Raw genomic sequence first — 15,717 nt, forward strand, 5'->3', positions numbered from 1 at the left:
AGGAGTCCTGCTCCCCCTGACCATGGATGGTCCTTTCCAGCTCTGCCCCAAGCCCTCCTGACTCAGCGCTGATGGCAGCCTCCCTCTTCCCGTCTGGCTTCCGCCAGGGAGGGGGTGGGGGTCTGGCTCCTGCACTGGGGGCCCAGCTAGCAGCAAACAGGAAACAGGAGAACAAAACCGCTCCCGGCCCCACACGCCTCACCCTCACCCTTCCGCCTCCTCCCTCGCTCCTGCCCACCCGCACGGGCCTTTATTTCTCCTCCCTCTGCCCCTTGGTCTCGCGTCCTCCCTGTGCTCCTCTGTCTCTCTCCTCTGCCTCCCACATGGTCCTCCATCCTGGCCTGTCCTTTCCCAGGACAGCAGGTGATGGAGATGAGGGAGGGAAGGGATGCTGGCTCTTCTGCCTGGTTCTCCCTTCTGGTGGCTTCCCCTGCAAGGGCCCAGCCCTATGCCTCTCCCTCCCTGACTCCTAGATCTGAGAGCGGAGTTTGGCTGGTCTCTTCCCTGCTGCCCTCAGCCTTCCTTCCCTGGTGTTGGCTAGAGTTTAGGGGTGAGATCAAAGTTGGAATGAAGGCGCTCTGGGCTTGGAGTCCCAGTGCCGCCCTCACAGACTGGGTGCTCCTGGGTTTCTATTGGTTCCCTCTCTGAAAACGGCCAGGGCAGCGGCCCCAGACCCCAGTGAGCCACTGTGTGGGACAAGCACACGCTGAACAGTCAAGTGCATAGAAACGGCGGTGGTGACACCCGCTAGCCCAGGCCTCTGCCGACCCCACCCGGGAAGGGGCCTGGGAAGAGAGGGAGCAGGAAGGGGCGGAGGACAGGGTCTGCCGTGACTCCGGCTTCCTGTCTGACTCACGTGCTGGGGGTGAAGTGGGGGCCAGCTTGGAGCCCGCTGTCGGCTTCTTGTGTCCCCTCTGGGTCGAGCTAATGGACAGGGGGTCCTGGGGAAGAGGGGCGGCTACATGTTCCCATGGCTGGTGGTGGGAAGTGTACAACATGACTGTGAAACAGGGTGGTATAAGAGAGAGCTGCTGCCTGTGCAGGGCAGTGCGTGTGAGAGTGTGTGTGTGTGTGAAAGAGAGAGACCTGAGGGGGCACAGCAGCAATGCATTGAGTGGATGTGCTGAGTAGTGTGTACAAGTCCTATAGGTGTGTGCCTTTGTGGGTTTTGTGAGTCTCCCTGTGGGGTGTGTGAGTGTGGGTAGGGATGGGTGGGTAGGAGGGGGCCTGGTGTGCTTTTAAGGGCACAGTGGATATGCTTGCAAATGTGTCTCAGTGGGAGGTGGGGGCCATTATATCCATGGGAGGGTGTCCAAAGCATGTGTGCATAAAGAAGGGTCTCCATGCACGCCATGTGTATGAGGGGTGTAGTGTGCTTGTGTGTGTGTTTCTGTGGGGCATGTGGACATAGGGAGCGTGAGTGTACCTGTGGGGGGAGGGTGTGGGGTGCCTAGATGTGTGTGTGGCAAGGTGGATTGGGTGTATGTTTACATGTGTACCCATGCGAGTGTGTATTTTCTCTGGGGCGCAGCAAGATGTGTGAGCTTTGGACTGGAAGGAGTATAGCGGGTGCGTGCGGGTACGGAGAGTTTTCCTGTGAGTGGGATGTGCGCGTGAGTGTGTGTGTGTGTGTGTGTGTGTGTGTATGCATGCGCGCGCGCCTGCACGGGGTGTGCAGTGTGTGACTGCGGGGGCACTGCGCAGGGCCTCTCCTGTGTGGGTGTGTGTGTGTGTGGGATGGGGCGGCCGCGGACAGGGGCCGCCCCGGAGGGGGAGGCGTCTGCCCTGCGCGACTCGCCGGTGTGTCGGGGCTCAGGCGCGCTCGGCGGAGAGGCGTGGGAGGTGGGGAGCCGCTACAGCCGTCCTGCCGCTGTCCGCGCGGGCCGTCCGTCCCCTCGGGGCCCCAGGGCCCCGGGCCCGCGGCTCCGGGGGGCGGGCGGGGACCCCCGGGGCCCGCCCGCCGCCGCCGAGGGGACCGAGGACGCCGCCCGCCGGGCGCCGAGGAGCGGCCGCCGGCCCCCGCGCGGCGCGCCGGGCTCCGGAAGAAGGGCCCGCGGCGCGCTGGGGCCGGGGCGGCGGCCGGCCCCGGGGGCCCCCGCCAGCCGCGGCTCTCGTGGGCAGCGCTGTGTGGCGCGTGGAGCGCGCGGGGGCCGGGGGCTGGCGCTGGGAGCGCGCCGTCGGCGTGGACTGCAGCGCCCCGGAGCCGCGCTGCCTCTGGCTGCCCTGCCTCAGCCACAGCGACCGAGGCGCACCGGGGGCGCTTCCGGCCAGGGTGAGCGCCGCGGGGGCCAGCGGGGCGAGGGGCCCAGTCTTCCGGGACCCATGCCCCGGAGTGGGGAGGGAGTGAGGAGCTGGAGAGATGCAGGTGAGGGCTTCAGAGTGGTGGCTGAGACCTTTTCTGGGGGTGCTGGATGACAACCCCCAGTCTGGTGGTGGCCTGCAGTGGGCTCAAGCCTCTTGGTTTACAGGTGGGAGAAAGATGGAAAGGACCGGGGTTGTTTGAAGAGATGCCAGGGCATGGAATCCTGGAGAGTTTGGGCTGACAGTGACCCTGAGTGAGAACTCTGCCCTCTCCCTGGGAGGGGACCTGGGCACAGAGACACACAGGGTTTTCAAGCGGGCCAAGGAGGTAATGAGTGACCTCAGGGTGAGGACTGACATGGCTGGGGTGGGGGTGGGGTGGGGGTGGGGACAGTGTTTCTGAGGTCCGAGATCGACCAGGCTGGCAGGGTGTGAGTCACAGTGGGCACCATGCCCAGCGTGAACGCTGTGCTCCCCGGAATGACCTCTTTATACTCCTGGGGGAGGGGAGGAGCCGGACTCCTGGGTTCTAGCTCCTGGTGTTGCCAGCCCATCACATGTCCAGTTCTGTCTTATTTGTGGCCCTGGGGCCACCTGCCCTTCTCCCACCATCAATGGGAATTTCTGGATGTCTCTCCTGACCTGAGGGTGGGAGCGTTTGGAAGTGGATCTGGACTAGGGGGCATTACTTGGTGATGTCCCTGTGTCCCCTGAGCCTGCCTCTCTCCTTCCTCTGTCTCTGTACCTACCTCAGATAGCACAAATGGGGATGTGTGTGTGAGCTGTACCTCTTCCCAGTCTAATGACTTTCCACTGCTGGTCCCTTCTCTGTTTCTTCATCTGTCACCTCCCTCCCCGGCAAGATGAGAGCAAGACCCAGAGCTGTCCCAGATAGGAGGAGAGCAGAGGAAACATGCATGTGTACTGAGGTTACATAGCATGAAGGACTGAGGTTAAACCTAAGGAAGAACTTCCCACAGGAGGGCTGCCAAATCTGGTCATTGATGGGGGCTGCAGTGTCTCCTCTTCAGGCAGGGCTGTGGTTACTGTGGCAGGGGGATTACCACACTGACATTCTCAGGCGCCTAGTTGGCAGGGATGGGGGAAGGGGCCTTGGAAGGAAGGAAAAGAGGAAAGAGATAAGGGAGGGAGCACCAGTGGTGCCTGGGTGAGGAGAGGACCCGAGAGAGAAAGGCATGCCCACTGCCCTTGATTACAGGCCCCTCCTCCCCGGGGAGTGGTACCCCCAGGCAGCTGGCAGCTCCAGGCAGGATGTGTGCTGGGGGAGGGGCGGGGGGCGTGCGGGGACCTGTCCCAGCCACTTCTCATCACTGGGGCAGCTGGTGGCTTAAACCTTAATCCAGGACACCAGCAAAACAATAGGCCCTGCACACAGCCTCAGCTCAGAGCCTGGTGGAGGACGTGCAGCGGAGGCGCTCCACGCTAGGCAGGAGCAGGGGTTTTGGTAGGAGAGGGCAGTGGAGGGTCCCCAGAGGCCCTCTTCTCTTCCTCATCTGTTCCTTGCCAGATCAGCAGAGATAGGAAATCCAGGGGATTTCAGATCTCAGCAGAATTCCCAGAGAATTTTCTCTTCTGGGCTCCTCAGACCCCCGTGGGTGTGTGGGGCTCAGTGGGAGTGTCCAGGCTATAGCCACAAGTGGAAGGAGCTGAGAGGGCATCATTAGACCTTCCGCCTGATGCCAGAAAAGGCGGAGGCCTCCTATGGCCTCCCTGATGGGGGTCATCCAGCTTTCACTTAGGCCCTTGTGAGGACAGAGCGCTCACAGCCCCATCTGGGTCGCTTTCCAGACGTATATATTAGAATGATCTCCCTGGCTAGGAGCTTCGCTTGGCCTTCTCAAATCTTCCACCTGGCTGTGTCTTCTGGAACTGTATTAAGCAAGCCTGTTACTTCTGTGGCACTTTAATCTTCTGAGATTTGAGGATATTCCCTCCTCAAACCTCCTGCCCCATGGAGCCCAGCCCCTACCCCACGCAGAAATCCCTAGCTTCGGGCTGAGCACAGGGTCCACGCCTTCTGCCAGATGTGTATCTCGGAGGGTGGCTGGCTGCAGGCAGGGGCTTCTTAGGATGAGTGCATTAGAGTTGCAGTACATTAGAGGTGGGGAATGAGGGGGATTTCGTAGTGAAATTCCTGCCGGGTGAATTCCTCACCCCGGAATCTTCTTCCCTCTGCACCCAGCTGCGCCTTTCTTCTGCAGCTGAAGGCTCCTCCTGCCTGGTGCCAAGGAAGAGCCAGGGGATGAGGACTATTGAGGGAGGGGAGGGGCTTCTCGCTCTCCGAGTGGTTTGGATTAGGGGCACCAGGTAGGTTAGGCTGCCTGAGATCAGCGGTTAGTGAACCCCTGAGGGAGCTGTCCTGGCTGTTCAGCAGGCAAACTGCCCTTCACTTTAACGCCCTCCTGTCACCCACTTTCCCTCTGTGTCTGAGCAGGGTACCTGAAGGGAACCTCCTCTCAGGCACTAACCTCCTTCTCTGCCTCTTGCCCCAGAAACACACCCATGTGCCCCCAAACCCTCTTCAGACACCCTCTGCCCTGACATCTTGGGGAATCCCAAGTACTCCGGTGGGGTGGCCAGAGGGCAGTGGAGTGTCTCCCCAACCCGGCTCTCCACTCAGTTCTGGTGAGCCAACCGGAACTGGGCTTGGCCCCTTCGGCGGACTGTCCCTTGTGACTCACGGTTCTTCGCGTCTTCTTGCTGCTGCTCTTGAAGGATGCGTGTGTGTGTCAGTCTGTCTGTGCCTGTGTGTGTTGCGTGCCCATGTCTGTGTCTCCGTGAGCATGTGTGTGCTCATTGGTGTGTCTGCACCTTTGCACATGAGCGTTCTTGTCTGGGCGTTTGTGGTGTGTCCCGTCTACGTGAGTGCGTGTGGGGTGTGTCTGTGCCCGTGTCTGCGTGCACATGTGTGTGTGTGAGATTGTGCAGCGGGCACTTCCCAGGCAGGAAGGCTGTGTGTCCAGAGTCAGTGAGCTTTGGCTGAACTGAACAGAACGGACACCTGACTTGCTGCACCAGCATTTCCCTGGATGCACAGGTGTCTTGAGGGGACTGAGGAAAAAAAGGAAAAGGAAACTGTTGGGCTGATGAGTGTGGGAGAGGAAAGGAGAGGGGAGCAGGGGTCTGGGCACAGCCGGGTCGGTGGGCCCCGGCCGTCCCCCCAGGTCCCCCAGGCTGCAGGAGGCTGTGTGTGGACTGGCATCTCACCCTTGCTCGCTCTGCTCCCGCAGCTGCCTCTGGGCCCGAGGGATGGGTGCTCTCCCGCGCGCTCCCTCCCCTGGCAGGGCCCACGGACGCTGCTCCTGCACAAAAACCTCCAGGATGGCTTCGGCTTCACCCTGCGCCACTTCATCGTGTACCCACCCGAGTCCGCCGTGCACTGCAGCCTGAAGGTAGGCCCGTGCCCCTGCCTGCCCTGAGGGCGCCTTCAGAGTGACTCTTCTGTGCTCTCCTCCAGGTGCTTCTGTGCCTGGGGAAGCGGGGCACTGAGAGGCAGGGGCGGCCCTGGCTGGGTCGCCTGTGTGACATGACAAGCCCCCGATCTGCTCTGGGCTCAGTCTTCTAAGGAGAATGGGTGGTTGGCTTGGGGCAAGGAGCTAGAGGTGGGGGAGTCAGGATGCTCCCCTAACCCCAGGACTTGTGGCCTCTGGAAGGGAACAGCTTCTCAGGAGATGGGCTTCCAAGGACCCTGATCTGCTCTGGGCTCAGTCTTCTAAGGAGAATGGGTGGTTGGCTTGGGGCAAGGAGCTAGAGGTGGGGGAGTCAGGATGCTCCCCTAACCCCGGGACTCGTGGCCTCTGGAAGGTGAACAGCTTCTCAGGAGATGGGCTTCCAAGGACCCCTTGCCTACTGGCCACTTCTGAGCTGGGTTAGTTGACCCTCTGCGGCCTGAGCTCTAGGGCAGTTGTCCTCACACACCTCCGGGGCCCCTCCCAGAGCGCCCCCGGCCCTTGGTGGCCTCAGCTCTGGGCCTAGAAAGAGCCCTGTGCTGGGCTGGGGACCTGGGCCCCCGTGCTGGTACAGCTCCTAACTCACGGTGGATCTTGGGTAGTCTCACCCTCTCTGGGCTCCATCTCTGCTGCTGTCACCTGAGGGTATTTATCTATTTGACCCCTAGGAACCCTTCCAGGCCTAATATAAATATAAGGTTCTCTGAGTCCAGGAACTGGGGCTACTCAAACCGAGCCACGGTATGGGCTGGGGGCAGGGGGTGGTCCCTGACAGGAAGGCTTGAGGGGGGCCTAGGCAGGAACCAGGACTCCCCAGGAGGGCCCAATTCCCTTCCCCTCCTCTCTCCCAGCAGGAGGGGAGAACGATTTATTTTGGGGCCCATGAACCTGTTTCTCCCCTCCCCCAGGGCTGGGACCAGCCTGCACAGCTGTTGAGGGACAGGGAGCTTAGTCCCACCTGCCAGAGAACCAAGGCATTGGATTTCTCTGCCTGGGTCCGTGTGCCTGCTCGTGTTTCTTTGTATGCACACATGCGTGCATGGTATGCTAGTCATGCACACACATGTGTGTATATCTAGACATGTGTCTATATATATGCTTCATGTGTGCATATCGCTGCATAGCTCTCACACCCGTGTTTGAGTCTGGGTGTGAGCCAAATCTTCTCATTGGCTGTAAGAGGGGCTGATGGCGTGTGGTGGGAGCACTGCCTCACCCCCTATGCCCAAGGACACCAGCCTCCCAGTTCCCTGGAACCTCGGGTCCTTCCTTCCCCAGAATGTCCCCCCTTTCTGGACCTTCCTCCTTCTTTCAGGGGACCTCCGGAGGGTGGCCCTGCAGATGCAGCTCAAGTGGTCTAGGCTGGGTGGTCGGCCTATGTCTCAGAGAGACCTTGCTCACGTGGAAGACCCCAGGGCAGGGCAAGCCAGGGACGGGCTCCGTCCCTTTCCAGAACATGCCCAGGGCTGGGAGCCTGCAGGGCGCTCACCCGTCTAGATGCATCCATCTGCCGCTGCCGCCCGCTCATAGTGCTGTCAGCTCATATCAGCGGGCACACACCCCGCTCGGGAAGGCGGGCGCCGAGGGACTGCTCTCCAGCAGAGCCCCGCGGCTTCCTGTCCTGGCTGAGGCGCCCCAGACTCCTGGGGTCCAGCACTGGCTGCTCTGTTGTCTCTGAGTGGCCCTGGACAAATCACACCCTGTTGTCTGTAAAGTGGTGATCTGTGGAACAGATTAGACAAGATGACCCCAAAGGTCCTATGCAGTTGGAAGATGCTGCACCCCGCTGGCCTGGCCTGTCTCTCTGATTTCTTCTTGCCTTTTTCTGATTTCTCCCCAAATGCAGTGCCCTTCCCTCCTCATTCACGAGGATGAGCCCAGAGACCTCCCTCGTGGGTCTCCTTGAGGCCGTTTCTTAGCCCTGCACCTAGATGCTGGAAACATTTTCATATCTACTCTCTCCCACTCAAGAGCTTCACTGGCTCCCTCGTTCTTTCCTTCTGGACCTGAAAGCTTGAGTCTGACTCTTGTCACTTGCGGGTGTTGACTCTCTTTCTGCTTCAGCTCAGCTGACCGAGTCCTATTTCTGCCACTGAGTGCCTGCGTACTCTGCTCACCTCACCCTAATGCCTTCTTTCAGCTGGCCTGAAACTTGCTTTAAACCGCCCCCTCCCAGAGGGACTAATCAGGCCTCTCCTCCCCATTCTCTGAGAGCTGATAGCCACTGTTTGCACTTGTCATGCCTGCTTATCTGTGTCCGCCTGGGTCCTGTCTGTGTGTCAGTGGGTATGACCCCTCCTCCACTGGGCTTCGAGCTCTCCAAGGGAAGGGGTCCTGAGTCCCCCATTGGGTTGGGGGCTTTCAGATGAGCTGATGTGGTAGGACTAGCAGGCATGAGAGAGGGCTGCTGTGACTGGGGGACATTGCCTGGGATGTGACCTCCCTGTGGACACCCTTCCCTCCCCCTCTGGCTTCTGGGCTAGTTGAAGAATGATAAGAGGGGAGGCTGATGGGTGGGGGAGCTTGAAGGGGCCCACCTCGTCGAAGCTGGGGTTCCCGCTGTGCTGCCGAGGGCCCACACCCGCCTCTGTCCCCTGCAGGAGGAAGAGAATGGAGGCCGAGGAGGAGGTAAGAAGTGGGCTGGGCTGGGCTGGGCTGGGGTCCCGCTCTGTGTCTGGCCCTCTCCTGCGGGTCGGCGTGGATTCTGCCCTTGACTGCGGCCCCTGTCTGCTCTTTCCTGTGTATCCACTGGCACGTATGCTTACTCTCTGCTCCCTCTCTTTTCTCCGCATTTGTCTTCCTCGGACCTGTCCATTTCACACTGGGGGTGGTGTTCTGGGGACCAAATGGGTTTCTAAGCCCTGGCCCCTGCCCTAGAGTTACTCCCAGCCTAGGTGGAGGCTCAGGTGGGACCTGCAGGGCCCTGGGGGTGGGAAGGCTGATTGAGGCCTGTCCTTGGGGGCAGAGACACTAGGGTTTTCGGGGTATAAGGGCGGCCCTGAAGTCCTTCTGTTTCCAGATGTGAGACTAACTCCCCTGGCTGTCACCCTTGCTCTCCCAAATGGCTTCCCAGGGTATTCAAGGCAGAACTCCTTGAATAGGCAGGCTTCCCTGTCTGCCGCTGAGGCTTCTACTGGGCGCGTGTGGGGACTCTGTCTTTCTGAATCTCCACTGCAGAGGCCTGTGATGGGGGAGGAGCCACCCGGCCTAGTGCAGGCCTGTTTCTCTGATGGATCCAGCACTTAGCAGAGGAGTAATCCTGGGATGTAGCGTGATGTCATCAAGGAACGAGTGCCAGTCCTGGGATTGCGGGCCTCTGCATCCCTGACCCTGGGGAAGGGAGTGGGGTGGGAGGTCAGGGTGTCTGTGAGCCTCAGGGCCTTGCTCAGCTCTCCCTGGGTCTGGATGTGGACGCTCTCTGAGCGTGCAGGTGTCTCTGCCTACTGGACTTTCACGGCACCCTTCTTTTGTCTTGTGATGTGTGTGTGTGTGCGCGTGTGCATGCGTGTCTGCCTGCCCCACTAGACAATGAGCTCGGGATGGGCAGGGGCCACATCTGCCCTTCCTCTGAGGTCTAGTTTCTAGCATGGTGCTAGGACACAGGAGCCAGTTAAGGAGCGACTCCGTGCGTCCATGTAACTTTCCATCCTCCCAGCAGTGTGTTTTGTCTGGTCCTGTGTGTCCGTGTCCCTGTGGATGTGCGGCTCTGTTTTGTGTCCGTGTGAGTGTGCTCATTCTCTGAGTGTGTGTCCCCTGTGTGTGTAGCTGTGCATGGGTGTAACCTTCAGTAGTCATCCCCAGCTAACCTGACTGCTGCTCAGCAGGACCCTCCCCCCGGCACCGCCTGGAGCCCATGGACACCATCTTTGTCAAGAATGTGAAGGATGATGGCCCCGCCCATAGGGCGGGCCTTCGCACAGGTGAGCTGTCTCAGTTACCTGGCTCATTGTCATCCATATGTGATGCAGGGGGTTTCAGGTGGGGCTACTGACACCCTTTGACCTGCTCACCTGTGACCCTGCCCCTGGTCCCCAGGAGACCGGCTGGTGAAGGTGAATGGGGAGAGCGTCATTGGGAAGACCTACTCCCAGGTCATAGCTCTGATCCAGAATAGGTGAGCGCCCTTGCCTCCCTTCTCCCATCAGAGCCCCCAGCCCACTCCCTGAATCCCTCCACACCCTCCCCCTCGGCCCTGGTGGTGCCCTGGCGACCAGGATCCCTGTTCTCCCAGACCCTGTTGCCTCAGCCTGGCCTGACCCCCTGCCCTGTCTCCATAGCGATGACACTCTGGAACTTTCCATCATGCCCAAGGACGAGGACATCCTCCAACTGGTGAGTCCTCCCCGCTGTCTGAGGTGGAGGTCCCTGGGTGCAGGGCGGGATACAGCCCTTCTCCTTGGCCTCTCTCCCACGTTGGCCCCTCTAGGAGGCAGAGGAGAGAGTGTGGGGGCACCACCAGCCTGGCACTGCCCCACTGGGAATGCCAGGCCCATCCCCGGGCTGAGGCTGCTGGCTGATTCATTCAGGGCTGTGTTGTGTTCAGGGAGGAGGGCACTGGCTTTGACCAGCAGGATTCCTGCCAGGGTATCTGGAGGAAGGTGGCCCAGCAGGCCCTGCCAGACTGGCACGTTCCTGTGGCTCCTGTAAGATGTCTGTTCCCTGCCCCCTCCCCGCCTGGCCTCGTGTGAGCACGTCTCGGGTAGATACACACACACACACACACACACACACACAATACTGTTGTGTGCTCCCATTCACACGGCATACCATGGACCACCCCATGCTCAAGCAGACACACTCTGCGCACAGCCACACCACACAGCCCGTAGCCCACCCTTCATCCAGCCTGTCCTATGTGATAACGCACCCCAGACACAACACACCACACACACAACCCCTCAGTATGTAGGCACCCACTACCCCACACTCACGACCACAGGCATCACAGCATACCACACACTCCTCAGCATCTCGCCACCAGTGTGTCACAGCACACACTCGGGCTTCTCACCACTGCAGCAGAATATTTAGGACATCACAAACGCTTGCTGCTGTCGCAACACACGTGCCCACAGACATCCCAGCCTGCTCCATCCCGGCACCAGCATGTGTGTACTCAGCAGCGCAACAACCACACGAACGTCCACAATCGTGAAACGCAGTGCAGGCGCCCCTTCCTTCAGCCCACTGCTCACAGAAGCAGGCACCACAGATGCGGCACACAGTGTGCCCTGCACTCACGTGTGTACCCGTTTATGCCATGCGCTCCATGCCTGACATGTGCACGCACACAACACACACGCTGCCTCTCTGTTCCCTCCCAGCTCTGACCCAGAGCCCAGAGCAGTCCTCTCCGCCCAGTGCCCAGTTCCCTCGTCTCATGGGTGCCAGCCAGAAGCCAGCTTGCTTGCCCCCACGGTCACTGCCCCCCGGGAGAGGGGTGCGGGCCAAGCCTGGAGGCCTTGGGAGCCGCCGTGCTGGCTTCTGCCCTGGATGTGTGCTCATAATCACTGTAATCTCAGTGCCATGCTTGGCACCATGCCCCTCTGGGAACCTCCACCCCATGACCTCGATAGCCCCTTGCCCCTTCTGGGGAGGGGGAGGCAGGGACGGATGCGGGCCCAGAGAGGCAGGTGGTCGGCTCTTGCCAAGTCTCCAAGGCCCTGCCCATGTGCCCCTTTTCCAGGCAGAGGGAGGCGTGCTGTGGTGGGGTGGGGCACCGTGTGCGACTGGGCGGGGCCTAGGGCGTTGCTTTCTCCCCTGGCCATGGCGGGGCAACAGCTTTGAGCTCTGCTGCCCTAGCTCGGGTGGGCAAGCAGCCCCAGCTGTCAGCATCTGGGGGCCTCCGCCGGCCCCCCTCTCCCTGGCTAGCTGGAGGGTGGGGCCCAGGCATTCCTGTGGTTGGGAGCCAAGGCTGGAGGCCAATGGGGCTGCGGCAGCTGCTGACGCCACCGCCGACGCGGCGAGGCCCCTCCACACCCATCCTCCCCTCCCTCCTCCTCCCGCCTGCGAGAGAGTCGGTGGGGGCCGAGGGCAGCCGCCGGGAGGGCAGGCTGGGGGGCCCCAGGCCAGGGCCGGCACAGTGATCAGTGGGGGCTAGCGGGGGCGGGGAGGGTGGAGGTGGGCCGGGATGCCACCGCAGCCGCTGTGATGCAGGGAGTCCGGGGAGCCGGCAGGATGGCAGGAGGGAGAGGTACGTGAGTGTCCTGGCTGGTGTGTGGGTCCTCAGGGGGCTGAGTACGGGGTGTGGTTTACTCACCCTCATCACGTGATGTGTGTGCCCGGGACTGGAGCTGTAGTTATTTGTGTGTGTGTGTGTGTCTCATTGTGCTTCTCTCTGTGTGTGTGTGTCTCTGGGTGTGTATTTTCCTGTGTCTCCTTGTGATGTGTGTGTGTGTGTGTTTGGTTTCGCCCTCCCTCTTTGATACTTCACCCTGAGCTAGGCCCCTGGGTAGCCCCTCAGGGGCCAGGCGAGGCCAGGGCCACAAGGCCGCTGTCCCTGGGGGCTGCCTCCTTTTTTGGCCGGGCCTGGGCGCTGGCCCTGCCACTCCTCAGCAATGCAGCGTCAGCCTCAGCTCCCAGCGCCAAATTCCAGGCCTGGGGTGGCAGAAGGTGGCGCAAGGTCCCTCAACCAGTCTGGCCTCTCCCTCAAGCCTGGTCCAGAGAAGCAGGGGGTGAGCAAGTCCCTCCCCTGCCCCCCAGTGGCCCAGGAGCCAGGCCCTCAGATTCCCATCCAGGGGGATGGAGGGACAGCTGGGCTCTCCCAGCCCCCACCCACCCCACCCTGGACACACCCCTTAGGCGGCTCCCTCCCCTGGCATCTGCCACCTTGACTGGTCTCTGGTGGGATTTCCCAGCTCCGCCCGAGGGTCTGTGGGCACCATGGGACACAAGGAGGCAGGGAGGCGGCTGAGGCCAGCATGAGAGGAGGACCCCAGGAAACAGATGTTGGAATGTTTGTGGCTAAAGGCAGTCCTTGTCATAAGCCTTAGAAAAATCCTGGCTCTTTCCCGAGTGAATGTGTGTGTGTGTGTGTGTGTGTGTGTGTGTGTAAGACTCAAAGGCCTCTTATTTCTTTGTCCTCCCCTTGGCTCTCTTTGGAGCACACCTTCTCACCCCCGCCCTCTCAGGACCGCCCCCGCACAGCTTGGTCCCCTTCCTTCAGGCCCCTTTCTAGGGGGCCTTGACCTCTAGGGGCTGCTGTAACCCTGCCCTGTGGGGCTTGTTCAGCCCTGCTCACCTGCCTTTGTGTCCCCGGGCAGGCCTACTCCCAGGACGCCTACCTGAAGGGGAACGAGCCGTATTCTGGAGAGGCCCGGAGCATCCCAGAGCCACCCCCGATCTGCTACCCCCGAAAGACCTATGCCCCGCCAGCCCGGGTCTCCACCTGGGCCACTATGGTTCCTGAGCCGCTCTCAGCACTGCCCGGTGACCCCCGGAGTCCTGCTGCCTGGAGTGACCCGGGGCCCCGCATCCCGTCTACCGCCCGCTCCCATCCGGACCACCCTTCCTTGGGGATGAGCCAGCCCCGCCCCAGCCCTGGTGCCTTCCCCCGCCACCCCTCAGAGCCCCGGACGCCTCGTGCCTTCCCGGAGCCTGGCAGCCGGGCACCCCCCAGCAGACTGGAGTGCCAGCAGGCCTTGTCACACTGGCTGTCGAACCAGGTACCCCGCAGGGCGGGGGAGAGACGGTGCCCCGCCATGCCCCCCCGGGCCCGCAGTGCCTCCCAGGACCGACTGGAGGAGGTGACTGCCCATCGCCCTTGGCCCTGCTCCACCTCCCAGGGTGCCTTGAGCCAGCTGGGCCAGGAGGGCTGGCACCGAGCACGCTCAGACGACTACCTGAGCCGGGCCACCCGCTCTGCTGAGGCGCTGGGGCCAGGAGCGCTGGTGTCACCCCGCTTCGAGCGCTGTGGCTGGGCTTCCCAGCGACCGTCTGCCCGTACCCCTGCCTGCGCACCCAGGGACCTGCCCGGGCCCCAGGCCCCAGCCCCGCCTGGCCTGCAGGGCCTGGACGACCTCGGGTACATCGGGTACCGGAGCTATAGCCCATCATTCCAGCGCCGGACTGGCCTCCTGCAGGCGCTCTCCTTCCGGGACTCCCCCTTTGGGGGGCTGCCCACCTTCAACTTGGCCCAGTCCCCGGCACCGTTCCCACCGGAGGCATCTGAACCACCAAGAGTTGTCCGACCAGAACCCAGCACCCGGGCCTCGGAGCCTCCCTCCGAGGATCGCCGTGATGAAGTGATCCTGAGGCAGAAGCCTCCCACGGGCCGCAAGGTCCAGCTGCCCCCTGCAAGACAGATGAACCTTGGGTTTGGTGATGAGTCCCCAGAGCCAGAGGCCAGTGGGCGAGGGGAACGCCCGGCCAGGAAGGTGGCCCCTTTGGCCACTACTGAAGACTCTCTGGCTTCCATTCCCTTCATCGGTGAGTGATGGTGCGGGTGGCTTGTCTTGGGAGACTTGCTTTTCCGTGTCCTGGTTGTACTCCACCTGCCTGCCACCCGGGCAAAACTCTGGGGTGGGTGCTGATGGGATCAGCTCGTTTCTGTGGCCGTCCATCCATTCATCCATCTATCTTTCTCCCATCATCCCGTCATCCCTCCTCCACTCGACGCATCCAGTCTCTTTCCATCCACCTTTACTTCCCCTCTCCCTCCCTCCCTCCCTTCCTTCTTTCTTTCCCTCCCCCTCTCCTGCCTCCTTTGTCCTGTTCTTCCCTTCTTTCTTTTCACTCTTCCTTCCACTCTTTATCTTTCCTTTGTTCCGTTCACTCTTTCTTCTTTCCATCTGTCCTCCATCCTTCCACGCATCCAGCACAGAGTTGTGCCAGGCACTGTGCTAGGCTCTATCTTCTCCTGGAGCGCATGGTCCAGGGGAATATACGATCAGACGAGAACGATCCAGGTGAACGGGTGTGTGATAGGAGTCGGGGAGCTCTGAGAGACAGAGAAGGGCTGGGCTGGGGCACAGTGGCCAAGGAGAGAAAAGAGATTTTGGCTAAGACGAACGAGTTAGTCAGGGGAAGAAAGTTCAGGAAGAGAGACGAGAATGTGCAAAGACCCCGAAGCGTGAGTCACAGTGTCCTTCCAGGTCACCACATGGGTCACGAGGGGCCTCGTTAGTTGATGAGGAGTTTGGACTTTACTTTGAGAGCAGTGGGATTACTGAAAACTCGTTAGGAATAGATGCGTAAAGGAGAGACGGGACAGTGGAACGGTCGGTGATTCCCAGGTTTCTGGCCTTGCTGGACGGTAGAGCCTCACCTCCGTATCGGGAAAGAAAAGGAGAGAGACGGGGAAAGGTTTCAGGTTTGCTGAATAAGAGGTGCTCATGAGGGAGCAGGATGAGCTGGGCTGGGTCTGGGGGCTTGGGAAGACTGGGCTGCAAGATCGTGGAACTGGAGCCCAGAGGTGGTAACCAGACCTGAGGGTGGTGAGCTCACCCAAGGGCAGCCATGGCAGGTGAGGAGGCACGACCTGCCCCCTGCACCTCAGCCCCCAAGTCCGCTGAGCCAGCCTTGTCTAACAGGGCAGACGCAGCCTCTCATCTCAGTAAGCTCCCAATCTGAAGGTAGGAGGTACTTCCAGTCTGAGGGGGTGACGTGGCACCCACTTCAAGGAGTCCCCAGTTGGTGGAGGAGATAGATGGTCCTTATCCTCAAGAAGCTCCCAGTCTGATGGGGGAGACATACACCATGGCCTCAGAGAGCCATCAGTCTGGTGGGGCAGACACAGTTCCTGCCTCTAGGAGCCAGGGGTGACTTGCCCCCACTCCTCGGTGTCCTCAGTGTGATGGAGGAGGTAGAAGCTGAGCTTGCGTGACCACAGTGGTGGATCAGTTCCCTTGGCAGTGGGCGTGTTGCCAGGAGGGCCCTGGAGGGCTTTTGGAGTCTGGGGATATGGTCCCAGCCTGGCTGTGAGGCTGGGGCCCCGGGGTGGCAGGCA

General features: G+C 61.2%; 1 protein-coding gene across 1 annotated transcript in view; it reads left to right on the forward strand.

The window, feature by feature from the left end:
* ARHGAP23 (Rho GTPase activating protein 23) overlaps positions 1–15,717 on the forward strand; it is a 70,751-nt gene that overhangs the window by 18,055 nt on the left and 36,979 nt on the right. The window contains 6 exon segments of the mRNA XM_018064971.1: positions 5,553–5,714; positions 8,372–8,399; positions 9,596–9,691; positions 9,807–9,885; positions 10,049–10,103; positions 13,034–14,198. Coding sequence (XP_017920460.1) covers positions 5,553–5,714; positions 8,372–8,399; positions 9,596–9,691; positions 9,807–9,885; positions 10,049–10,103; positions 13,034–14,198 — 1,585 coding nt within the window.

This window comes from Capra hircus, chromosome 19 (genome assembly GCF_001704415.2).
Source record: "Capra hircus breed San Clemente chromosome 19, ASM170441v1, whole genome shotgun sequence".
NCBI classification, from domain to species: Eukaryota; Metazoa; Chordata; class Mammalia; order Artiodactyla; family Bovidae; genus Capra; species Capra hircus.